Raw genomic sequence first — 25,322 nt, forward strand, 5'->3', positions numbered from 1 at the left:
AAAAGACAAACTCAGTCAGATATTGGCATAATTGCACTATTATAATATGCCTTTTAAAAGCTCAATTACCGGCTGATATTCAAGAAAATTTCAAAATTAAATACAAGACCCATCATTAATAAGAAAAGAAAATTTTCCACATTTAAGTTTGTTTCATGTACCTTTGCTTAATCACTTGATCAAAAATAATATTAGATGCGTTTCTCTAGGCGTTACATTTTATGATAATAATAGAGTGATAGGACAGTGAAAGAGCAAAAATGCCTGTAACGGTAAATACATCAACCTCCACTGACACAACATTATAAATTTAAAATTGGAAATTTATTTAATGAAGAAGTCTAATGTAACTTGTGACAGTTGCAATGATCTGCTAAGCTAGTTATTAGCTTCTACAGATGGGGCATATTGCATTTAATATATTGCTAGAAACAACATATAATGCACTCTTAATATCATTGCAGAGAGAACATTACATTTCTTCCCTTGGATAAGCCGCCTGGCTACTGCTATCTATTTCTAAATTAGAACAGTCATGTGCAGATATGAAAACATGCTCAGGAGGTTCACCTGAAGAAGAAAAAAGAAATTCCAACAGTAAGCCAAAATCTTCCACTAAATTAAATTAAGACATTTATGTCATGAAAGTTTGACAGCTTTATCATGATTTCTACATCAAGAGTGGAATTGTGAACGATACCACTACGGAAAGTGGCATCCGTCATCATAACTGATTCTTAAAAAAAATTGAAAGGGAATTTTTTTTTTTTTTTGTCAACAGGAGCTGAATTAGTTTTATCAATGCAAACAAAATAATAAATCAAATTATCTTGACCCTTCCTGAATCCTGAAAATATTTATGGTCCAATGTTATCTCAATTTGTAAACAATAGTGCTTAAACAAAGTGGAGACAGTGAACATGCATGTTTGGCAATGTTAAACAGAAAACGGCAACTGTGTATCAAAGAAGCTGGTAAAAAATATAATATCATACTTACAAACCCTGTCTAATACAGTGATTGTGAATATCACTATTTAAATGCCCTGTCTAACCCTTCTCTTCAAGTCCCTCTCTGCTATCCACCGCATGTAAATCACAACACCACTATTTAAATGGCTTTATATTCACATGTTAATATATCTCCCTCTGAAAACATATACCCCCTCACTAATACAGTGATAGCTTTCCCTCAGCTTGTGCAGTGTATCGGTATGAAAGTTTCCCTACCGAACCACTCGACACCTACTGGTTTCACTATTTTGCTATTTTTAACTCAGCAGAAACACAATTTTTTTATCAGTGGGGCAGAAAAGCAACTTTAAAATTATATGTTGTGCCAAAATAGATGTTGGGTTCAATTCATACTATTGAGGCCTAACATTGGTAACCCATTGTATTCTTTTCCACTATATTGCCATGCCAAAATAATGTTTTATTGTAACTAGGAGCATATTTGAGTGTCAAGAATGGCAAAGAGGTGATGAGGTTAGGGAGTGGGGTCACTTTGAGGTAATTGATGATGGTGGTAGTAGTGGTGAGGCTACCAATTGTAGATATGGGGATAGCAGTTTGTGTGGTATAGAGCCTGTGGCAACACTATCTGTCAGGAGGTTGCAACTGCAGTAATGGTATTGCTTTTCCCTTGTTAATGTTAGTATTGGTTATTGGTAATGGTGATGGTAACTGTATCAGTAAAAATCATAATATATATTTTCCCACTTTTCATGTTTGATTGTTAATGAGGATATTCAAGGATGTTGGGAATTCTGACGTGTCTTGCCTTTGGACCTCTTATATTGGACTTCTTGTATCTTTAGTTAAGCTCAATTAATTGCATTCTTATTGTAGCTCCAATATGCCAGAGATAAAAAATAAACAGTCGTTAGAGAGAGAGAGAGAGAGAGCAACAAGACTAGCACTCAAGGAGGGAACAGCATTACCAGTCCCAATGATGCCAAAAAAAACAACTCTTTGCGCATTACACCGTAGCATTGTTCTGCACAAGATAAGACCCATATTAAACCATACGCTAGAATTACTCAAAACTATGATATTAAGCAAGCTTGTCCATAACAGCACTTTTAGGCCTGCAAATTGAAATAAATTTTCCAAAAACTAGCCATTCATCTCAAACCAATAACCTGAGTCACCCCTCATTTGGGCTGGCACTTGCAGTCACATTTTCAATAAAAATCAACTTTGAATAAATTAGTGGTGGCCCATCCAAGCACAAACCCCAGATCAAGTACGATAAAGCCTACATGCATTTCATATATACTTGATACATTAACAATTGCATTTATAATTTTATAGTAATGCTTCTATTACTCGATTTTCCAAGGCAATGAGCATTGAAGGTTCAAATTTGGCAGGATCCCAGTTCCATAGCAAGTGCAATAAATGCAGTGGACAAGAGTGTGGTTTGATTATAGTTCCATTGCAGGTAGACCAAGACCAAGCCAGTACATTAGTGGATCTAGAAAATGAAAAAAGACATGAAGATGAACATACAACAGCACTCTTTAAGACCATAATTACAAGACTGTAATCAAACAAGTTGCTCAGAGGATAAAACTGATCACAGAATTGCATTGATTGGTTCACCTTTTGCAGGATCTTTTGGCTGTCAATGAAGTATTGATTGGGATGATTAATGCCAGTATCACAAGATGAACCATGAACAGCTTCAAATGTCAAGGTGCATGCCAACTGTTCATATCATTTTCACAAACATAATATACCCCATAGGAAATTTTAAAATTAAAAATTCAATCACGCGGAACAATTTTGAGGACAACTCAAACACTATTTTCTGACCTGATAATGTGTATTCCGCACTTTGTCAATCACATCCTCCATTGCACGATTGCCAACTCCCATTTTACCAAGGGCAGCTCTCAAATTCTCCTCACTGTCACGTTAAAATGACGTTATGATAGATTAAATGATTCAGTGAAAATATTTTATACGATAACAAGTAATGAGATCAACAGGTTTCAATTGCAGGGTGGGCATAGGGTAAGTTTTAGTGTGAAAATACAACCAGATTTTATTAATACACAGATTTAGTATTGGTTGTACCTTGTACGTAAATCAACAGATCCGAGAATCATCACTTACACTGATACCTATATTTAAGTTGAGTCATAAGGCATGAGTTATGTAGCTACAACTGCCATTCACATATTTTTGTCCAAGAGCTCCCATTTTGAAAATAGCTTAATACAAACCATGTGGCTTCATGAAAGCCAGTTCTATTTGTTAGCATCATTGTAATAAGATACAAAATGATTTACTATTCGAAAGTATAATGCCATATGATAGAAAATAAAAACTGCATGGCTTCAGGTTACATGTTGCAGTAAGCAGGCATTTGATAGAAAATAAATAGCAAAAGTGAGTCATGACTCATGGGGTCTTGATAACAATAGTCCATCATTACAACATATACATACAAGAGGGTGCACTAGGACAAGACAAAGTTATTTGACCTTGTAATATCAAAAACACATTTTAGAAAACAACATTTCATAACCACTACTAAATTGAAGTGTTTGGTTGGATGCACAAACCAACTCTCCATTTTAGCTCAAAGTAGTGTCACTTCTTGTATTATAATATGCAAGGATAATGTCATATGATAGCCTCAACCAACGATGTTTTGGCTTGATAAAGGGAAATTTGGACGTCATTGCCATTTATCTCTCATTTAAGTGGAAAAGTAATATGTGCCTGCCCGTAATGCAATACCTGTATCACTTCCAAATCATATACAAGTTAACTGATGAGAATTTCCCTCCTCTACCACTCTTTTCCATCAAATCTTCTTTCTCTACATTATCTCTTTCAATAAAATGTTTATTATTGAGTTGTGACCCTAATATTATATAGGTAAATCAAATTATCTACAATGTATGTTAAGTAAAACAAATATGCTACTCCATACAAATTGAAGATAAACAAGAACAAGAACAAGAATACAATCAATCCATCATAAGTTTCAAAGAGAGCCACAAATTGAGTAAGTGAGAGAGAAAGTAACTTGGATTTATTTGGCTGTACAAGCAGTACAAAGTGATACAATTTGATAATGAGGTTAGAAGCATAAGAGGAAGTCCAAAAAGATGCAGTTAACATGAAGACAGGTGGTGAAACAGGAATTCAGTATCTGACACAGGGACAATTCAGTAGAACATATTTCCTAGTAGAATGCAAGGTTTCATTACACTGAAATAGAATAGTTGAGGAGTTGACCTGAAATGTCGAAAAGGGCATCCATGATGATCTCCAACACCTGGAGTTGATGAGATGATTTTTTGACAAGAATAAGGTGTATAATCCTGCTCTCACCAGGAATAGAAATTTAATGTGGTCAGCAGATAACATCAAATGGAAAAGAAGTTGAAGCTTCCTCTTTGCATCCTGAGTTTCAGGAATGACACTTCTAAGGATAGCATCAAATGGAAAAGAAAAACATAAAATAATGAAGTTTTGTTATAATTTAACTAGTACTATAGTTACACCTAAGATCTTGAAATGTAGAACTTTTATCATAATGCTCTTTTTCTGGTAAACTTTTGAATCATTTTGTATGTGTTAAGCCTTTACTCTTTCTTCTTTTTTTTTTCTTTTTTTTTTTTTGGTAACCCAAAAAAAAATCTTCCAGGCCAATCTACAATCCCAATTCTGACAGCCTTGAATACGGGTTAGAATCGAAACACAAAAATAATTTGCCACTAATCCTAAGTATTTCCTTACCGTTCTCTTCCCTTCTTTTCCGTAGTTATGTCGTATACTATATGCATATTCTTTATCAAATCTCTCAGCACCAACCTACAACAAAAATAAAAAAATAAAAAACAATAAGCACTAGGAGTAAAATGAAAAGGGGTGTGGTATTCAAGCAACCATGGTAACTATACAACTATATACGGTATGGATAATACCAATGCCTTTGTTTACACATGTACATATGCAAGAGGAGTTTATTATCCTTTATCATCCAAAATGGCAGTATGATGACTTCAAGGCATAGAAATGCCACTGGGTGGAACCAGCCCAAAATAATTACCCATCTGAACAATTCAATCAGTGTGGCAATGCTATGATAGCATATTGCATGCAAACATGCTATTAATTTATCAAATGATAATGTCTACTGCAGTTACTCGGTAATTCATATGGCCAAGTTGCTACTTACAACTTGTTGAGAATGCAAGGATGTAGATCTATGTTCTATTAAAAGAAACAGAAGCTTCCAAAACCGTAATCAGTCACCAAAATGCTTCAACAGTACCAAGCTTACCTTGCGAGAAAACTCTGCTTTCCAGAAGGCAAGGGCATCATCCAACTTCAGTCCAACACCCTAGAAAAAGGAGGAAAAGCTATTCAATGTACAACAGCATAAAAAAGCATCAAGGAAAAAAACTTTATAATTTAATAAATACCAAATATGTACATTTTTCCATATTCATCATCTATGAATGCTTCTAGTTTTCTTGCAGATATCCAATGTACACATGGATTCAAGAAACAGAAAATATTGGCTCCAATAATTATTATTCACTCCAATAACTCAATTTTGTGCAGTGCATTTTCAAACCAAGCACAAATGTACCTATGCAAGAATGTTCATATGTACACAAATAAAACATGGACACATATTTATGTGACCATCAATGTTTAATGTGCAACCTGAACCTGATCAAATGAAATCCAACGACATGTAAATGCATGAAAAAGTATCCAATAAACATACATCCCAAGATCTCTAACAAAGGAACCATAATATACTAAAGTAGAGGCTTCACGCTTCAGATAGTTGTCAATGCACTTTGTGCAACTAAAATCACACAAACCCAGCACCATGTTACTCTTTCAAATACCAATGCACACACAACCAAACATGAGTATCCAAGTTAAAGATGTAACCTTGAGAAATAGACCCAACTGCATCCTCCCTCCATGCTTTAAATGATGATCCTCTCTTAGCTGTACGAGTAGCATGGACCACAAAAGTGAATGAAATACGAAATAGAATCACAACAACTTTACACATAGAGAAGGAAAGGAGGAAGGGGGAAGCTAAATGACAGGCAAATAAGAAAATTTTGTTTAACCATTAAGTTGCAATAGAAACAATTACGAGCCTAATGACCCTGACTCTATAAACACAAACTTTACCTTTTCAAACAGATGGTGCATACACAAAGGAAATGAACTTTTAGCTACTTGATCTATGTCTTTCAAAGATATTTCTGCAAATTCCCTTGGCTGCAAAATCAATATACAAATTTATCAATATCAATTTGAATCTACAACCCGAGGATTACAAATAAACCAGACAACCATAGTTCAAAGTACCTACCTGGGAATAGTCAGGACCCAGATAACTTGTCGATAGGGCTTCCACAACCTATTCAATATCAAAGAAAAGTGACGCACCCTACTTTGAAGCATAGCCCATTTTGAACCTAGAAGTTCATAAATAAAATACTTACAGGAGTCAACCGATCCTTCTCTCGTTCTCTAATGGTGGATGTCCATTTTCTGAAAGCAAAGGCCACATCTTATGAAAATTCAAAGGATGCAATTCTATGCCTCAAATTGCATTTGACAGTACAAACCAAGTAATATGGAAAGACATGTCAAAAACACCACCACAAACTTGAAAATGATGTTTCTGCGCGTAAAACCTTTTTGAAATTCTTGGTATATAAAGATGCACTCTCGTAAGAAAATTTTAAAATCTAATCAACAAAATTAAATTCTTATAAAACCTGATCCAATAAAAATCAGATTAGTAAACAAACAATTTCCACGTCATGGAACAAGTATTGAAAAACATTATAAAAATTTATCTGCAGAATGGTATTGCCAGAAATGTTAATACCCAAGTGTGCACCAAGTAAATGTGTGTGCAGATAGATAGATAGATCGATAGATAGATAGAGAGAGAGAGAGAGAATTGTTGAAACAAGATTTGCTTTGCAACCATGACAGCAACAGCAACAACATTAAATATAACAATGATGCTGATGACAATAACTAGCAGTTAAAATTATCATCCCATATGAATTCTGGAAGGACAAAATTTGTTAGAAAATTTATGCACTGGTGTCAGTAAGTTCAATTTCATCATTCTTACGATGAATTCAATGGACAGAAAACCAAAATGTGACCAAATAACACGAAAGAAGTAGATCTTTTTCAGTTATGAACTATCCATGAAAAATATGTTTCTCTGCCCAAAAAATACCCAAGATTTTAGGGCTTTTGAACCACACAAACAGGTGGAAGTATGGAATATTTTCTACACTCATGCGACTTTGACCAGGATAGAAAACAAGAGAAAGAGGGTAGTTTGTAAGCAGGTGAAGTATGGAATAATAATATTCAAGACTTAAGGGCTTTGAACCACACAAACAGGTGAAGTATGGAATAATAATAATAACAACAACAACTTAATAAAAACAACAACAATAATAATAATAATAATTATAATAACCTGTTTGTAAGCACAAGTGCTTTTGAAAGATGGCTGCGAAATTGTGTGACAACGAGGGAAACCACCTATAGAATAAAGATTGAAACACCAATGAGATTAATGAAGTCTAGTTTGACATGGGTTAAGTGCACTGATTAAAAAAGTGATATTCACCTGATTCATAGCAACATATGCATGCCCTTTCAGGATAAATACTCTGCGACTGGCCACTAATTCTGGAACTTCTTCAAAGGGCACCTTCATTTACAAAAGATGGGGAAAATACGTATAAGATCCAAATCAAACTAGCCAACATGAGATGTCATACACATTTGAGATCTCAAAGATGGGGAAACTCCTCAATCCCTCTTTGCCCATTACTCATATTTAATGGGATTGGAACCAACCATAGAATTTTCCTTATTACACATCCTCGAATTACACGATGGTGAGCATTAATTTTTTCTCACCTATCCCACAAGCAACATAGAAAGCCATCAAATTTTGTTAATTTGGGCCTCAAGAATCCTCTTGGTGAGGCCCATAGAATGTTGAGGGAACCACTGTTAATTTGTTTCCACTTAGCAGTAGAGAGGCTTACTTCTTGACTATCAAAGGTCCTTTGTCAACAATAAGCTAAGAATCTATTCAAGTACCTACTCTGTTATGAGTAAGCTAAGAATGCAGTTGTTGCAGTTGACAGGAAAAAATTAAGCCAGCCAAACAAACCTTGTAGAATATCGTATCAGCTGCAAAAGGAAGGAAAAACAAAGAAAGTTAGAATACCAGCATATCTCCAAACGAAATTGAAATTTAATAGCTTAAAAAGTTAAGATTTTCTGACCCAGAAATACAGAGTTCTAATACAAGGGAAAGTGGAAACAAAAGGAAATGAAATGTTAAGAATGAACATGAGGCATTAATTTGAATACTCACTTAGCAGTGGTAAGAGTGGTATAAATATTCAAACTAAACTTTTTCATATAAGTTTCTAAAATGTTCATGATCCACTTTTTCATACCACTCTTTTATAAAATGTTAAGAATGAAAAAACACAAGAAAATGAAGGGAGAAGAGAATTCTATTAATGCTCCACCATACTCCTAATTTAAAAATAAATATATAAATAAAACATTGAAGTCCAGACAATCTGAGTAACAAACATGCTAGGCAAATCCAAGTGGTGTCATTGAAAATTCTTCTACTTCATAAATATTAGCAAACAAGAGAAAGACAATGGTTATTTTGATGGGGGAAAAAAAGACATTAAATTTAGCGACAGCAATTACCATTGGATATATATTGACCAATAGAGCGTGCAACTTGACTCAGTTTTTCTTTTACACTCTGCATAAAAGAAAATGTCAAGTATCATCTGAAGATGGCATGCATTCTATAATAAAGGTGCAGAAATAGGTTGAGATTTTTTTGTCAAATTGGTTAAAGTTAAATGTATACAAAATAAAAATAGGAAAAGAAATGTGCATGTGTTTTTAAAACTTTGACCAGGATAGAGTAGATGAATTTTCTTCGATTTCAAAACAAATTTTGATATTCAGACAGAAAGGTAGCAAAACAATTAAGCATGCTAAATGCAAATACCTCAAATTCTGCATTGCTAACTGCTTTATAAGGAAGGTCAAATTCAGCCATCAGTGCCCTCTGCAAACTCCAAATTGGAGCCAAAGATAATCAGCAACAGACTTAGAACAACGATGCGTGGAATTAATAAATTAAAATAAAAAATAAAAAATAAAAAGGAAAAAATTATACCTGTACTTGAGGACTTTCAAGCCGGAACCGATAACGAAAGAGGGTAGTTTCCATGGAAAGAAACCACTTTCTCAATTCCTCCCTAATGCACCAGGAAATAATCATAATAATAATAATAAGTAATAAATTTTCATACAACACGCGCAAAAAATAAATTTAGGAATATTAAAAACTTACGTTCTACAATACACGAGTCGAAGAACAAAGTGGGAAATGATGTCCTTGTTCATAACTTCAGATGCTTGTGGATGGCTCATAATTGTCTTCCGCAAATCTCTTACCTATTCAAATACATTAACTATTAAATTAAAAAAACAACTCTACAGAAAAAACAAAAACAAACCATAGTAGCCGGAAACAGTAATCTACCAATGTCTCCATTTCATCGGGCTTCTTTCCTCGGGATAATGCATCAGAAATCCCTTTAAGAACTGTATGAACAATACCAAATTGAGAGCACATAACTATAAATTTAAAAAATAATAATAAAAAAAAAATTAAATAGTGAGACACATAAACCTAGATTAAAATTATTTCTACTGCTGCTACCACCACCACTACCACTAATACAACTAATAGTAAAACCATAGATTCATTAAATTGCGCAAATTTTCGTAGAACAGTGAACATTTCATAAATTGTAAAAATGATGAACCACGTTTGGTTAGCGAGAAAATTTATAGGAAAATGAAATGAAAGCTTGAGAGTAAAAATGACCACCTCGGAGACGATCGATGGCGAAAAGTTCGAAATCTTCGAGTCGGACTTCGAGTTGTAGAGCAGAGCGGTAGAGAGGAAGCGTCCGAACGAGGTCGTCGGAGGCCGGAGATCTCCTCTGGGACCGAACGATTTCCATTTTTGCCCCCTTTGTTTGTTGGTCAGAATCTGAAGATGAATCAAAGGCTAGGCAGCACCAATTTGAGAGCAATGGCGGGAAATGGTTTTATTTTGTAGGATTTCAGTGGAAACCCAATAAGTGCATTTGGTTTGAATTTTCTAGATTAAATTTTTTGATAATTGCGTTTTTTATTTTTCATATTTTTTTATTTTTATTGAATATTTTTTAAATTTTAAATATTTTTTAAAATTTTTTAGATGTACCTTATTTAGATGTATCTAAAAAGTAAAAAAATTGTGAAAAAATATTTAAAAAAAATTATTAAATACATTAAAATATAAAAAATGTACTGAATTCTCCTATTTTTTGTATTTAGTGAATTTTTAAAAAGTTTTTTCCACAATTTTTTTTACTTTTTAGGTATATTTTATGTTAAGTATATCTAAAAATTAAAAAAAATTGCTTAAAATATTAAAAAAATTCATTAAAAACAAAAAAAAGACGAAAAATAAGAAAGTAGAATTTTCTGAAAACTGTTTTCAGAAAAACGAAACCAAACAAGCTGAATGTTTTTGGTAGGGGTGGGCACGGTAGGTTCCACCATCCGTCCGTCAACGGATGGAGGCGAATGATTTAGCAATTTAAAATTTTATAAATTTTTAATATAATTTAATTTTTATATTTTTTTAAAAAAATAAAAATAAAAATATTATAGTTAACGACTTTAAAAAAATATTATAATTACTGCATGTATCATCCAAAGTACTCCCTCCGTCCCAAAATATTAGTCCCTTATTCCATTTTTCATTGTCCCAAAATATTAGTCCCTCTTCAAAAATCAAGTACAAAAATAATATAAATTTCCTATTTTACCCTTCTTTTAAATTAATAAACAACATAAAAAGTACAATTATGCATTGATATTCCCAAAAAATGTACTATCAAAAGGATAATTTTGGAAAATCAACTTTTTTCAAATGCTATAATTGTACTACCAAAAAAAGTTGAATTCCCCAAAAGGGACCATTATTTTGGGACGGAGGGAGTAATAAAGTTTGAAACTTTAGAATATTACAATCACTGTATGTCTCATGCACATATTACCATCACGGTATGCCTCATCCACATAAAGTATTACAATTTGTGGTTCTTAAAATATAAAAATAATTCAAACAACCAACGTCATAAGCAGAGCAGTAGTAGAGATTGTATGTCTCTGTATTGTTACATTTATATCTGTTTTTGAAAACAAAAATCAACCAGCATATATCATATTTTCTATTTATTATTTTTAGAGATAGATTTAAAAACCAAAAAATATAGATAAGTAATACGTTAATTTTTTTAATTCAAAAAAAGATATTCAAGTTGAAAAAAATTTTTTAACTGAATATTTAAACTCTTTTTAAATTGAAAACACAAACAAAATATTTAAACAAACAGAAAATATAAAGTCTTATAAATTACTAGGAGTGCTCATAAGTTGACGGTTCGGTTGCGGTAAAAGGAATCTCAAATCCGCCATCCGTCTGCCAGATTGGCAGATTGGAGAAAATCAATCCACAACCGTCTGCTCGTCATCACGCATTCGTCCAAAATGTGACGAATGAGTTCAGTTCGGTCGATTTTGATGGATCAGTATATTTACCCCTAGTTTTTGGTTGGGAGGTTGGTCAGGCAAATAGGCCCAACCCAATGCAAGCCCAATATAATGGTTACCAATCTAGATTGTTTTTTTTTCCTCGGCAAAATTAATAGTTAATTGTTAAATTAACAGTATGAAGTTGAACTCTCACCCTCTCCTAAAAAGCACCCCTATTTTACCCTATTTTACTCCTAAGAGTGAAATCTAAAATCTCTTTTTACAATAGACTTTGGGTTATTTTGGGAAGATGGTAAAAAGTGACTTTTTGGCTTTTAACCAAGCTTTTAGCTTTTTTAGACAAATGATTTGGGAAGTTGGTAAAAAGTGACTTTTGACTTTTTTGATTAATATTTGTTTATGATATCAAATCATAATAAAATGACTAAACTACCCCCATTTATTTAAAATATTTACAACTGAACCTATGTAACACATTATGACCCATGAGGGGTAAAATTGTAATTGCACCGTTGGCTAAAAACCAACTTGCCAAATGAAAAAAAAACCAAAAAAGCCAACTTTTAACTTTTGCTACTAACCAAAAAAAGTGACTTTTAGCCAAGTTCCCAAAATAGCCTTTATGGCCAAATGACTAGACAGGCACCCACGCTAAAATCCCTTAGCTATCAATCTAGAAATACTTTTGTAGAGAGAGAAGAATATGAAACCACAAATGTAACAAAATTTTAACTTATAGTTCGCTTAATTTTCTTTTAGTGTTTCTTTTCACTTTACAAATTTCTTCTCAAATTCTCCATTTAAACATAGTTTAGGAGTTCAAACAAGTTGCTTGGAAGTTATGGTTAGAAAAATATTAAAAGCAGTTTCATGACTAACATTAAGAAGTTGTTTGGGATGAACTTTGACTTTTTAGGTAAAAAAAATAGAGGAAAAAAATATGATTTTTAGAATAATTTTTGGACATTTTACAAAAAAAATATATGTAATAAAATATTGTAGATGCAAAGTATACTAACTTGCAATACTGTGCCGAGGTATGCATTTCAATTTTTCTATTTTTTTTTTTTAATATGAATTGGCTGCTTGCATTGTGCTATGTGGTATGGACTAGGAAAATGTAGATGCAAAGTACATTGAGCTGCACTGTTGGGCTAACTAATCCAAAGGGCAAAATTACGATTTTGCTCACTAACTTCGCCCACACACTTCCCACAAATAGTATGAACTTTTTGATTTTTTTTAATTTTTTGACTTTTGTAATATATGCCAAACAAGCACTAAAAGAAGCATATTTTACTAGGCATTTAGACATTTATACTATTATATAAAACTGACACCTGAGTTTTACATATACTGTCGTATTTTTCTATTTTTAAAAAATAATCTCTCGAGTTGCGGGTAATTTCTTACCTTACCTAACTATAGGGGTGTAAATTTGACTCAGCTCAGCCCATGTCAGGCCTCGCGAGCTCCCGCCAAAATCGGGGCCAAGCCGAGGCGGCCCGCAAGTCAAAAAATTAAGCCCAGGCTCAGGCCATAGCCTAGGGATATTCGGGCCTTGGACGGGCCAGCGGACCAGGCCTTGGGCCGGCCAAATAAGCTTGGGCCTAGGCTCGGGCTTAGGTGGGCCTAACCATTCTTTTTTTTTTTTTATCAAAATTTTTTTATTTTTCATTAAAAAATACACAGGGCCTTGGACGGCCCGGGCTTCGGGTCGGGCCCTAAGTGGGCCTTAAGTGGCCGATGGGCTAAGCCACGGGCTGAGCTTCAAAACAGTGGCCTAGGCCCTAGTCCCGAGACTCAGGCTGGGCTCAAGCCTAGGCCTAAGCAGGCCTAAACGGACCGGATCCATCTCAAGCCGCGGGCGGGTTTCCAGCCGCTCACGAGTCGCGAGTCATTTTTACACCCCTACCTAGCTACCCAAATTAAATTCAAATTAAAACTTGTAACAGTTTTAACAACATACCCATTGATTGTGCACACATTGTTAGTTTAAGCTAATGCTTAAAGAAATTATCGTGTAGAACTTGGGAAACTGATGAAAATAAGTAGGATTTGTATCCAAATGAGGCATCAACAAAACTGTGCTTAGTTTGGGTTGGAACAAGAAAGGGAAGGTTCAAATTCTCTCCTTTTGATTCTCCCACCATCTATCAATTCACTCTCGACACTTGCATCACATTTTGAGATTCTCATGGTCTCATAGATGACGGTACAACAAAACAAGGACCGAAATTTGATAATAGAAACTCCATCTCAAGCATTTTCAGATCAGATTCTCCAAACCGAACAACAAAAATTTAAATTGCAGTCTCATAGATGAGGTTGTATTTCGCATTCAAATGGAAGAAGCTATTGTTCTCATACTTCCCACAAAAGGTATAACAGAAGACAACAGGGAAAAAAAATGTGTAAGAACAAAATCAAGCTCCATTATTCAAATTTATATTACCACCTGTTCAATCCGTTCAAAATGTAAAGCAAAATAATAACGCGTCATGAATCAGGTGCTCTTTCACTAGGCGTGACGCCTTGAAGTTCAAGACTCAATCCTTTCCCTATACCCCTACTGCTGTTCCCTTCCCACCATTCACTATAATATAGATGAAACGATTTTTAAACTAGAGTTCTACATAAATTCCAAAGTCAACCTCAAAAATATAACAGCAGCTCTACAAAAATCAGCACCCAGTTCGGTTTCATATATATGGCTGGGCACTCCCTATTTTCCAGGGATAGCCGCTGGCACTAACCTTGGGCCTTTTTTACCCTAGCAGCAGAGTATATGATATATTTTGTAATGGGTTTGCTCAATGATGAACAATAGTAATATATTTGAATTCCATCTACTTGAATGACTGCACTGCACTGCGGGTTCTTGTAAGAAACGAAGCACTGATACCAGAAATCCGCCTCCCAAACAGACCAGAATTCGAATTCCCATTGTTGTTTGTGTCTTCTGTTACATTAAGCCCATTAGAAATGCCGGGACTGCTCAATGCCTCAACAATTTCTGAAATCCCTTGAAGCTCCTGAAATATATTATCTGTGTTAGAATTACAGTGCATACATGGGTGAACAAAGATGTCATGCATAATTAGAGTTTACAATAACCTTTGGGGCTGAGGCTGTGACCCCGTTTGCAAGGACAAATCAGTATAAATGAACTATTTATGTCAATTATTCAACAAATTAATTCAAGATGAAGTAGGAAGGCAGAGAAGCCAAGCCATTCTTCATCCATTTGTACAATAATAAACTCCAAACAAGAGTGAAGAACTCGATAAGTGAGGGTTAATGATTATAATAAAAAAAATCCATCTTTGATATGTATGTGCAGAACAGAAACTTCAAAAAGAGCCTATCTTGAATTGGTAAACAATCAGGATTTTACTTTTTGAGAGCTCATATGAATGATATCCAAAACTCTTGTTGCCATCTTTTGTCTAACCAGTGACCATAAAACAGAAATAAGTGAAGGAATGACTTGACTCTCCTTGTTTCTATGAAGCATGGGTACTTCGAAAAACATGCCGTACCCGTACCGGATACTTACCGGCGTACTATACCTCGTATGGTACTTCTGCATACGTACCGGATACACAAAACACGTACTCAAGTTTTTTCTTTTGTAATTTTTGACATACTGAGACGTACCTAGTATATATCCAAGTCGTACCGTACTTCAGTTGAAACAATATTTTCCTTCTACTACAGAGATAAAACTCATTTCGCTAAATTTCTTTTTTAGTTTTTGTTTTATGCTTAGCATGATTTTAAAATTAAACTATTGTTTGTAAGTTATTTAATATATTGACAATTAATTTTGATTTACACTTTTCCTCTTGGCATTAAATGTTAATTATATGTTGGACCTTAACAAATTAAACCATTTAATTAATTTTTGCATTACCCTAAATTTAAAATAAATATTTTTTTACAAGCGTACCAAACCGTACTGATACCTGTACCCTTTTTTTTTTGAATTTTACCATGTTGACGTACCCGTATCGTACCCGTACCCGTACCTGTGCTTCATAACCTTGTTTGAACTAAACAAATTTAAACAGATGATTCCATTTCCCTGTAACTTTAACCATTGGAGATATGTATTAAACAAATATTAATTTCCCCCAATCCAAACCTCTTTTTTTTTTTAATTCTCAACTCCTTCATTAAGGACAGTAAGTAACAAACCTTGCGAGATCCATTAGAAGGAGATGTGTTACGAGATCCATTAGAAGGAGATGGTGGTTCCACTGGTGGAATGGGAGGCAAAGACCCAGTCTGCACAGGCAAACAAAAGAGTAAGCACAGTAGAATGTTGCTGATGAAATGATACAGCAGGATGCCACCATGTAATTGGAGTGGAAGTGCATATTAATCTACCAAAATAAAATTCAGCTCTCTCTCTCTCTCTCTTTCTCACACACTCGCACGAGCACACAAAATTCGGTATTCTAACTGAGTACAATCTCAATAGGCCTAACACTTTTAACTCACACGCACAAGCAAGTTCCTGTCCCTAAGCTTTCTCCAAGTCCCGCATATGGAGCGTGTTCTTAAGTCTAATATCCAAATTTAAATCTCACCCTTGGACTCTAATCCCATATTTTCCCCACCATTAAAAAAAAAGTAATAAATATAGAAGTCCATAACTCTATGCTATTTCCACGTCAAGCTCGAATGAGAATCCAAAATTTTATATCAAAGAAAAATGGACTAACATAACATGGGCTGGAAAGAAAATTTACCCTTGCAGGGGGTAGTATTTGTGGCATTTCAAGAGCTGGCCTGGATGAACTTGATGGAGCTGCCTGGAGCAATGAAATAGGTTCCGGAGAAAAAGATCAGAGAAACTAAATTTCGTTAAGATGGAAATAAATTACGATGCGAGGCACCAAAAATAACCAATGACATGAAGTTAGGACCGTGCCTGAATTTCTAAGTTCCGTGTGTAATCAACCAGCCTCCGCACTCCTTCATTTGTGAGATCCTACACACATGACCACTCATCACCATAAGGGCCAAACCATTACAATTAGACAGCAAAATCAAATTTTCCAATCTCACACTTTAGTTATGTCATTAACACAATACCTGTTTCCCTTCTATTCTACTAATTTTAGTCTCCTGGACATGGAAAAAGTTAAATCAGCATTCCAAGTCACAACCAAAAATTATCTTATGAATATAGGTAAGCAAAGATTAATTACCAGAGTTCGGACTACATGGTGAACAGATTGCACATCTACACCAATCACTTGGATTTCTCCTCGCAGTTCAGAAACCTGTATGGTTTAGTAATGTTCATGAATTAACCCAAAACTGCAACCAGCAGAATATTCAATAACTAGCCAACCTTTAATTTGGTCCCACCTCCTCTCTAGTAGCAGCAGTAAGCTCTGCACTCTCCTCTAAAGTACGATCCACACGGTCAATTTTTGACGATAAATGCCGCTTAGTGGCCTGGAAAACAAATAAATCTTCATTCACATGTTTTTCAATAATATTTTCAAAATCAAGCAAGATAATTGGGTTTTCTTAAATGTCAGCAAATTGTATGTGGAAATCATCTAAGATGGTTTAAGCAACGTAGACTAACTAATATACCAGTAAAGAAGGATATGATTGCCTTGGACTTGACCAAGGACAGGGCTTTACATAGACTCATAGAGTCAATTATACAAGGTACATCCTTGTACCTTGTACTATTAATTGAGATAGACTTCCAATTATAATAATGTAAATGTATGTGCTAAAACCCTTCTTAGGAATATTGCTGGCATTAGGATGTGCTGTTATAATTTGATCTTTTATGGCATATACTTGTCCAGTTCAGTAATGTCATCTCATTATAACCAAGACAATGTTCGTGGAAAAAAAGTTGCATTGTTTCGAATAAATTTATCAATTGACGGTCTTCTGTCAATGAAAGTAGTATTATAGTCAAAATAAGCATTGTCTCATATTGTTGTGTCCTTTTGTGTTTTGAGGCTATTTTAGGTTTGAAGGTTAACTAGGCTTTGGTGGGTGAGGTACTGCATACGGATGCTCTTTCTTTGGTTTGTCAAGTAGGATCGCATCTCTCCTCTACAAAGGCCGCATGTGACATGGTATGAGTAGGGTGTACTGCCAAGAAGGTTCCAAAAGAGATTGGCAGGGTAAAAAATGAAGCATTTACAAACGATCTCACCTTGATTAAGAGCAAACTATCGACATTCCCAACATATTTCATGTCTTTGTTTAGCATATCTCAATCTAGTAACAGATCAGTAATTATAACATCAATAAAACATCTACCTCAAGTAGAGGGTCAAAGTTGCTTTCCATGTTTGAAGGAAAAACTATCCTTTTGTGGAGGACTTAAAGATCTTAGAATGAACTGAACTCAAACTTCACATCACAACGCGGTGCATCAATATCAACACAAACAACATGCATATCAAACATATGTAGCAAAAGGAGTAAGAAGAAAAACTTGCCGCAATTGATGAGTAAACATTCTCAAGTTGTTTGGCTATAGTGTTGCATGCATCAGATAAACTACGCTTGGTTGCAAACATCATATCTGGAAGCTTCCAACCCTGAGAACCAACAATAAATACATGAATTACCCCTATCATACTACACATTTAAAGTCGTAAAAAAATTGAAAAATGAAAATCTACAAATTACTAAAGCATAGTCTATGTAGTAAAAATGGATGTTATATCTTGTTTACTAAAAACATAGCTTTGTTCCCCCTTTTTAACAATACCAAAATTATTCAAGCTCTTATATTTGAAATCTACCAAGTTCAGGATACTGAAGAAGGCTAGGAATGAGAGGATAGTGAGGTGAGTTTGGAGATCAATGAAGGCTCAAGGCAGCACTCTTGAGGTTGAGGGCGTGCAGACAGTCGCCACTACATGAGTTTTGGTGTCTCACAAATCAGTTTTTGATGGGCTTTATATAGCACTTTGAAGATTGTTATTGAGCTGTGCAGCTAGCTACAGTATAGGCTAAGAACCAATCTTTTCTTCCAGACTAAAATAAGTGCAGTTTTTAGAGCCTGCAAGTGTAGCAGGCTTGATTAATGAGCCCGGTACATCATATGCTGGCCCACTTCACCTGCAGATTGACAAACATGTCCTTATATAGTACAAGTCACTTGGTTCTTCCACAAGCAGATGCAGGTAGAAAGTACCCCCTGATAAATGGTGCAAGCTTATCTCACAAGATGAAGGTCCACCCACAAGCCAAGATTCTAAAGCCATCCCACCAAAGGGTAGTGGGCAACAGAGGGATGCATACTGGCTGTCCCTTATAGAAAGGACACGGCCTTGCTCTTGATCTAGGCAAACATCAAGCATCAGGGCACGTGTCCTTACTCCCGAATATAGAACTTTGTAATTGATGCCATTGAGTGATATCAGGGCGTACAACTCAACTTTCTTTGGTTGGCTCTCAACCTAAAGCATGTGCTAGCATAGTGCGCAATACTTCACAGCTGATGCCACTTAATGACATGGCAATGTACAGTTAAACTTAATATCATGAATTATTACATTTGGAAATTCAGTCAACTAATTAAAGCCACCTAGTACACCAGAAATGTAAGTTGCTTCAACATAAAACAGCTATGCATTCTAGAAACTAGATGAATGAGATACTTTATAATGCACACCGAAGTATTTGTTTTGTTTGGCCAACAATTCCACTAAATTTGCAAGGGATAAGCAGCTTTTTACCTTCCACCAAACATAACCAGACGCTACTACAATGACAATAACAATTATACCATATTTGCTGGAACCTGCATAAGATAAAACAAATAAGCTAATGTTATGGAACTATAACAAGACAAGCCCAATACACAAATTTTTCCAGTAAGATACGGAGCTTTACATTCAATAAAATATATATACAGGTTCTTTCTAGAAGTTGTTACCTGATGCATGAATTAAATAGAGATGGTTTTATTCAGACTTTCTGAGGTTTCAAATAGCAAAATGATAAAGACGAAATGGAAACTCAAGGAGAATTTCAGTGTCAATTGAAAAAACAAACTTCAGATACATCACAGTTGACTGCACTTCTTTAATATCGTTGCTAAAATTTCTCAAGATAAAGAGGCTCCATTCATTTCCTCATTAATGGTTTATGGAAGAAAATATTGTGTGAAACATACACAAAACCGGTATTTGCGCCAATTTCTTTGTGTTTGGTTGGAACATAAAAATACAATCATAATTATTAAATTCTAGATTCTCAAGATCAGGTTTCCATAAAATTGGGCAGAAATTCTGTAATGATGATGATACTTTATGACCACCTTGACAAAAGTAAAAGAATTAGCAGCAAATGATAGTTGAATTACTTAACTATCTCCCCTCCCCCAGGGAGGCCCATGAAACAAACAGACACATGAAAGAGAGAGAGAGAGAGAGAGGCTCTGGGGAAAAGAAAAAAAGAAAAAGAGAAAAACTTTACATAATTGCATTGAAAGTACATTATGCAATGGAAATGCATGAATTGTTTCCATGCACGTGCACAATTTTCTGAGAAGGTATTTCTGTATCAGGTTTGCAGCACATTGAAGTACATACAGTCCACTGATATGAAATGAATTTTTAAAGATAACTCATACAGAGTTACTATGGCTAAACAAATTATTCACTTTATTACATATGAGAAGGCGTTATAACTCCAACCTGAACCACTTGATGTTACAATTGTAATTGGTCTATTTGATGCCAATAGTTGCAGCTCCTGCCGCAGGCTGTTAACCTGTAAAAGTACAATGTCTATCACTCTCTGCAATTAGAAATTCTAAGAAAAGTTTCTAGTAGGATGAGCAACAAGGCAGTTCAATATGTTAAAATGCTTAGCACATCTGAAGAAGAAGCAATTCTACAAACTTGTAAACCTTAAAATACTGAAAAATCAATTCCAATAGAATAGACACGTCACAATGAAACAAATTCCTATGGCACTATGCCACCTGTATCCTATAAACTACTACCAGCAACTCCAATAAACACATAAAACAGGCAACGAAAGACCTACTACAAGCTAAGGTAAAAATCCTGAGGATTGAAATCAACAAGTTGCAAGACACCTGTATTGAAATCTTGTAACACTTGCCTTTAGGAACTAGAATTTTAGAAAAACCTTCAGATTGAGAAAAATTGAGGCTACTGAAATCAATAAAATTATGTTGCAAATATGAGCTCTGCGCTGGCTTTCCATAGCAATAAAAAAAAAAAGGAGATGTACCCTCAGAGAGTTACCAATGGCAGCTTCATGTCTATAACACACATAAAGTCAGAAGCAGATGAAAGGAGGTTTGTCCATTTAATCTTACTGATCCAGCTTAATAAATTCTTAATAGCACAATATGCAATCAAGCGAAAAAGGAACTGTCTTGAGGAAGTCAGAGCTACTTTCTACAAAATTTTATCAGAAATCCGCGAACTTGAAATCACAGAATACCAAGATTCCCCAAGAGGCAGGCACCGGATATTTCTTCAGTAAAATCTAAAAAAATAGTAAAAACAGATAAATTCACAGCCAACAACTTTCAGAGTGCGTAGTAAGAGAATAGATAGATCACAGTGGTTCTCGTGCTCGAAAAACCAACCCATGCGGGAAAATAACTAAATAAATAGGCATGCATAAAAAGACAAGAGAAACATGCGAACCTGTGACATCAACGAGTCATTTCGCGGCTTTGGGCTTGATGGTGTAGAGTCATCGTGCCTAATTTGCTTCAAAACAATCTGTGTAAAAGAAGACAATTATGGAACTCTCTCTCTCTCTCTCAATAACAATAGAACTTAACCAATCTGCAAGATACACAGTAAAAGGCGAAGACAAAAAGACTTCAGAAACTAAAGTACCAGTTTTGAAGCAGTCAAGACAAAATATACCTTGAAGGCCCCTGAGCAAAAATCAGAGACAGTTGAAAAGCGTCCTTCTTTTGCTAGAACAGACCCGACAATACCTAAAAGGCAGTTCAATTGCACAAATGTTAGTCAGTCTAACATGCATCATGAAATCCATCTGGCATTTGGTATTTTTAAACCAAGCTGCAAACAGTAGGGCACTGAACCAGTAAAGGATGTAGTGTTTAATCCTGAGCAGCATCATTTAATTATTTTCTTAAAATGTAGATGCATAAAGTTTTAAGGGGGAAAAAAAGTGTTGGATGGCAATTCAAAAGTATAATTTTGTTTTGGACTCATTCTGTGGCTTTGTTTTTAAAATTAGACAACTATTTTCGAAAAAGCCAATTAAACAGTGGTAAAGCATAAAACACTCTCCGGATAACTCCACACTACTGCAGTGAGAGAAGAAGAACCATGAAAATTGAAATGCTATACACAGAGAGAGAATATCATCTATATCCTTGCAAAATATCAATCGACAACTAAACAATTTTCATGCACACCTAAAAGATTTGGCCACTAGCCTTGGCAAACTTCAGCAGTAAATCCATAAAGCAAGTCTAACAACTGAAACCAATCAAAAATATAACAGGCACACGGGTAGTCACTCTGGTTCTTTTGCCGGGTTTGGACAAAACAAAAAATATAATATTGAGTCTATTGACACACGCATCTCTTGTCCCAACATCATCTACTCTCACAAAAATTTCTCAATAAAAACACTAGAAGGTGAAAAATGCACCATAAACACCTAAAAAAAAATCCATTCGCAAAAATACTGCACTGTCTGGTGCTCATCCTTAAAACTAGAACTAGAAAATGTGATTCAGTACTGAGATTACGAGATTCACCCTCTGCGCCTTAAGCCCAATCCAAAATACCTAATTTTTTTACTAAGTTTTGCGGCATTGACTCGCCGTCCGTTGCACAAATATAATTACAAAGATTGATAATTGTCGACACTTCACCCAATTGACAGAGCCACAGTGAACAACACAGCGCAAAAATGACTCAACTTTTACACAAATAACAAACCCAATTCACATAGCTGAGAACAAGCACTACCCACATCATAAAAATCAATGCTAAGTTTCGTAAATATCAACAATTTGATTCTCGCTCGAAATACTAATTAAAAGCCCTAAGTTTTCTTCTCGCTATGTAAATAAAACTATATTAAGCCTGAAACTTGAGAAATTTATAAGAATAGATAATCGAAAACACATAGGAATTAGGTATATAAAGAGCAAGAATCGAAGCTATATTGACCGGTATATGTATGCATATGAGAGTAGAGACCTGCACCGATGAGGATGGTGAGCTTCCCGAGAGGAAGGGCCATCGACGATGAAACGATGGTTAGAGCGAATCGGAGAGAGTATTGAGCATGAAAGATTCGTAGAGAATCGAGAGAGTTGTAGTGGTGACTCAACCAGAGATTAGTGAACTTCGGAGAACAAGGCTTCGAAATTCTATTCTCTTCTTTCTCTCTCTCTGTTTGGCAGAGGTTAAAAATAGGGTTTTTTTTTATATATAAAAAAATTATGTTTTTTTTTAAGAAATTGCAGAAAAATAGAAAATTTGACAAATAATTATAAAATATGTGAGAATCAAAACTTATTACAATGTGTATGAGAACCTAAAAAATAATTTTAAAACTCCATTTTCATATACAGCTGTGATTGAGGCCTCGAAAATGAGGCTCGAAATTACCCCGAATGCCATTTTTTTTTTTCTGGGCTAATTCATTGCAAAAAAAATAAATAATAATAATAATAATAATAACAAGCAAAGCATCAACCCAGCAAAAAATAAATAAATCAAATTTGAGCCAAAAAATTTGAGGCCTCAATCTTTTTTCTTTCACTATATTGTAATAAGTTTTGATTTTTACCTATTTTACAAGCAATTTGCAATCTTTCAAAACATGGGGCTTATGGAAACTTAAACAATGATTTTAAGGAAACATACCATTCAATGATAATTTTAGAGAATTATTACAGATTCATAGAAAATTATTATTATAATTATTAATATTTATAAAATTTATCACTTATTTATAATTATTTTTTTAAACTTACTCTGTACTGCAAGTTTCCCTCAATGATAATTTTAGAGAATTATTACAGATTCATAGAAAATTATTATTATAATTATTAATATTTATAAAATTCATCACTTATTTATAATTATTTTTTAAAACTTACTCTGTAGTGCAAGTTTCCGTCAATGATAATTTTAGAGAATTATTACAGATTCATAGAAAATTATTATTATAATTATTAATATTTATAAAATTCATCACTTATTTATAATTATTTTTTAAAACTTACTCTGTACTGCAAGTTTCCGTAATTTCAAAAATGTTTCCATATATATTGTTATATATTTTGATTTCCATCTATTTTGCAATCTTTTTATTTTTCTATAATTTTTCCAAAAATATTTCCCATGTTTTCTACTCTTGAATGATTTAAAAAGTTTTTTTTAAAAAAAATTAATTCATTAAAAAATCATTTTTTTTTTAAAAAATACTATTTTTTGTTGTTAGTATACTTTTTTATTATTATTATTTGTTTAGATTCTTTTAGTTTATTGGGATTTAAAATGATAATTTTTTTGCAATTTTTTTAAAAATTTGATAGAAATGAAATAAACAAAAACAAAAAATTGCTAAAAAAATATCAAACTACCCTAATTACACATCTTTTATTAAATTTTGTAACAATTATACGGTCTTTTTCTTCATTTCAAACTTCTAAAACCCTAACCCTAATCCTAACCCTAACCCTTCTTTACTAGCCACTACCCACAACCACTAATTCTGCCCGCCACCTTCCAAATCTTTCCCTACACACCACCCATCTTCACTCTCTCTGTAATTCCTGTCGTTGTAACTGCCACCACCGTTATCTCCCTTCTCTTATTGTTCTTCACTATTTCTTCTTCTTACTTTCTTTATTGCTTGTAAATCTCTCTCTCTCTCTCTCTTGCCTCCCAATTTTTCCCTTTCTATCATAATTTCAATATCAGATAGGGAGGGTGACTGGCTAGTCAAGGCTGTAGGGCAAGTAAGAAGAGGTTAGGGGTGGCAAGAGAGAGGGAGTTGACTATTGCATGACTCGTGGGAATTATTTCGAACTTTTATTTTGATGGTTCAAATTATTCAATTTTAAAAAAATATCGAGTAAAATATATATATAAAAAATTAAATTAATCGAATATTAATAGACTCTTTATCAACTCGCATTTATATTCGGTTTAATACTTACATATTTATTTTTATATATATACAAATGCGAGTTGATGAAGGGTTTATCGATATCGAATCAACGTAATTTTGATTTTTTATAAGTATATCCTACTCGATATTGTTTAAAAATTGAATGGTTTGTATCATCAAAATAAAAATGAATATAATTCCCATGAGCCGCACAACATTTACTGTTGTGCAAACCGTATAGTAATGACTCCTGGTTCAAGAGGGGGTGGTGAGTAGTGGTTGGGGTAGGGTTAAGATTTGAGAGAATTAAGGTTAATTTTGATATTACGTAATGTGTCTCTATAGAAATTTATCAATCTTTAAAATTTTTAAGTGGGATCCATAAAGAACATGGAGATCCAAAATATATAAAAGATTGAAGATAGAGAGAGGACAATAAAAGACAGAGACTGGGAAAGAGAA

The 25,322-nt window shown here is 34.2% G+C and overlaps 2 protein-coding genes across 5 annotated transcripts; both read right to left on the reverse strand.

Moving 5' to 3' along the window:
* Positions 1–302: 302 nt before the first annotated feature.
* Positions 303–10,232, reverse strand: LOC114321898 (putative DNA primase large subunit). 3 transcript variants are annotated; one of them, XR_003650457.2, is made up of 20 exons: positions 9,982–10,230; positions 9,631–9,692; positions 9,439–9,542; positions 9,262–9,343; positions 9,091–9,150; positions 8,778–8,835; positions 8,218–8,237; positions 7,663–7,746; positions 7,510–7,574; positions 6,503–6,551; positions 6,370–6,417; positions 6,186–6,275; positions 5,934–5,993; positions 5,308–5,367; positions 4,761–4,835; positions 4,257–4,424; positions 2,820–2,913; positions 2,607–2,711; positions 1,943–1,998; positions 303–570 (listed from the first exon to the last, which is right to left on the reverse strand). XR_003650457.2 is itself a non-coding variant. In XM_028269129.2 (20 exons), exons 1-19 carry the CDS (start codon positions 10,115–10,117, stop codon positions 1,981–1,983), a joined length of 1,356 nt encoding a protein of 451 aa, XP_028124930.2. In that variant the 5' UTR covers positions 10,118–10,232; the 3' UTR covers positions 303–570; positions 1,943–1,980. The 3 variants fall into 3 exon arrangements, 2 of the variants coding, with proteins under 2 accessions (XP_028124930.2, XP_028124931.2); XM_028269129.2 differs by having other exon boundaries at positions 4,257–4,342; positions 9,982–10,232; XM_028269130.2 differs by lacking the exons at positions 303–570; positions 1,943–1,998 and adding an exon at positions 2,355–2,478 and having other exon boundaries at positions 4,257–4,342.
* Positions 10,233–14,115: 3,883 nt separating this feature from the next.
* On the reverse strand, positions 14,116–24,396 carry LOC114321897 (bZIP transcription factor, putative (DUF1664)). 2 transcript variants are annotated; one of them, XM_082893057.1, is made up of 13 exons: positions 22,937–24,396; positions 21,620–21,693; positions 21,392–21,535; positions 20,402–20,477; positions 19,439–19,503; positions 18,191–18,292; positions 17,085–17,174; positions 16,922–16,996; positions 16,806–16,838; positions 16,642–16,701; positions 16,460–16,522; positions 15,903–15,992; positions 14,116–14,737 (listed from the first exon to the last, which is right to left on the reverse strand). In XM_082893057.1, exons 3-13 carry the CDS (start codon positions 21,398–21,400, stop codon positions 14,552–14,554), a joined length of 849 nt encoding a protein of 282 aa, XP_082749183.1. In that variant the 5' UTR covers positions 21,401–21,535; positions 21,620–21,693; positions 22,937–24,396; the 3' UTR covers positions 14,116–14,551. The 2 variants fall into 2 exon arrangements, with proteins under 2 accessions (XP_082749183.1, XP_028124929.1); XM_028269128.2 differs by having other exon boundaries at positions 21,392–21,469; positions 22,937–23,226.
* Positions 24,397–25,322: the final 926 nt, after the last annotated feature.

Source organism: Camellia sinensis, chromosome 10, assembly GCF_055761805.1.
Source record: "Camellia sinensis isolate YWXY chromosome 10, ASM5576180v1, whole genome shotgun sequence".
Lineage (NCBI taxonomy): Eukaryota > Viridiplantae > Streptophyta > Magnoliopsida > Ericales > Theaceae > Camellia > Camellia sinensis.

What these genes read in the sequence shown, in the direction of transcription:
- LOC114321898 (XM_028269129.2), bottom strand. Translation starts at nt 10,117, where the DNA reads ATGGAAATCGTTCGGTCCCAGAGGAGATCTCCGGCCTCCGACGACCTC. An exon ending in CCGATGAAATGGAGACATTG is followed by an intron (nt 9,543 to 9,630) that starts GTAGATTACTGT and finishes GTATTTGAATAG; the next exon opens with GTAAGAGATTTGCGGAAGAC. An exon ending in TTAGCAATGCAGAATTTGAG is followed by an intron (nt 8,836 to 9,090) that starts GTATTTGCATTT and finishes TCTTTTATGCAG; the next exon opens with AGTGTAAAAGAAAAACTGAG.
- LOC114321897 (XM_028269128.2), bottom strand. Translation starts at nt 22,979, where the DNA reads ATGGCCCTTCCTCTCGGGAAGCTCACCATCCTCATCGGTGCAG. An exon ending in CTGGTTATGTTTGGTGGAAG is followed by an intron (nt 18,293 to 19,438) that starts GTAAAAAGCTGC and finishes GTTGGTTCTCAG; the next exon opens with GGTTGGAAGCTTCCAGATAT. An exon ending in ATGTTTACTCATCAATTGCG is followed by an intron (nt 17,175 to 18,190) that starts GCAAGTTTTTCT and finishes TTTGTTTTCCAG; the next exon opens with GCCACTAAGCGGCATTTATC.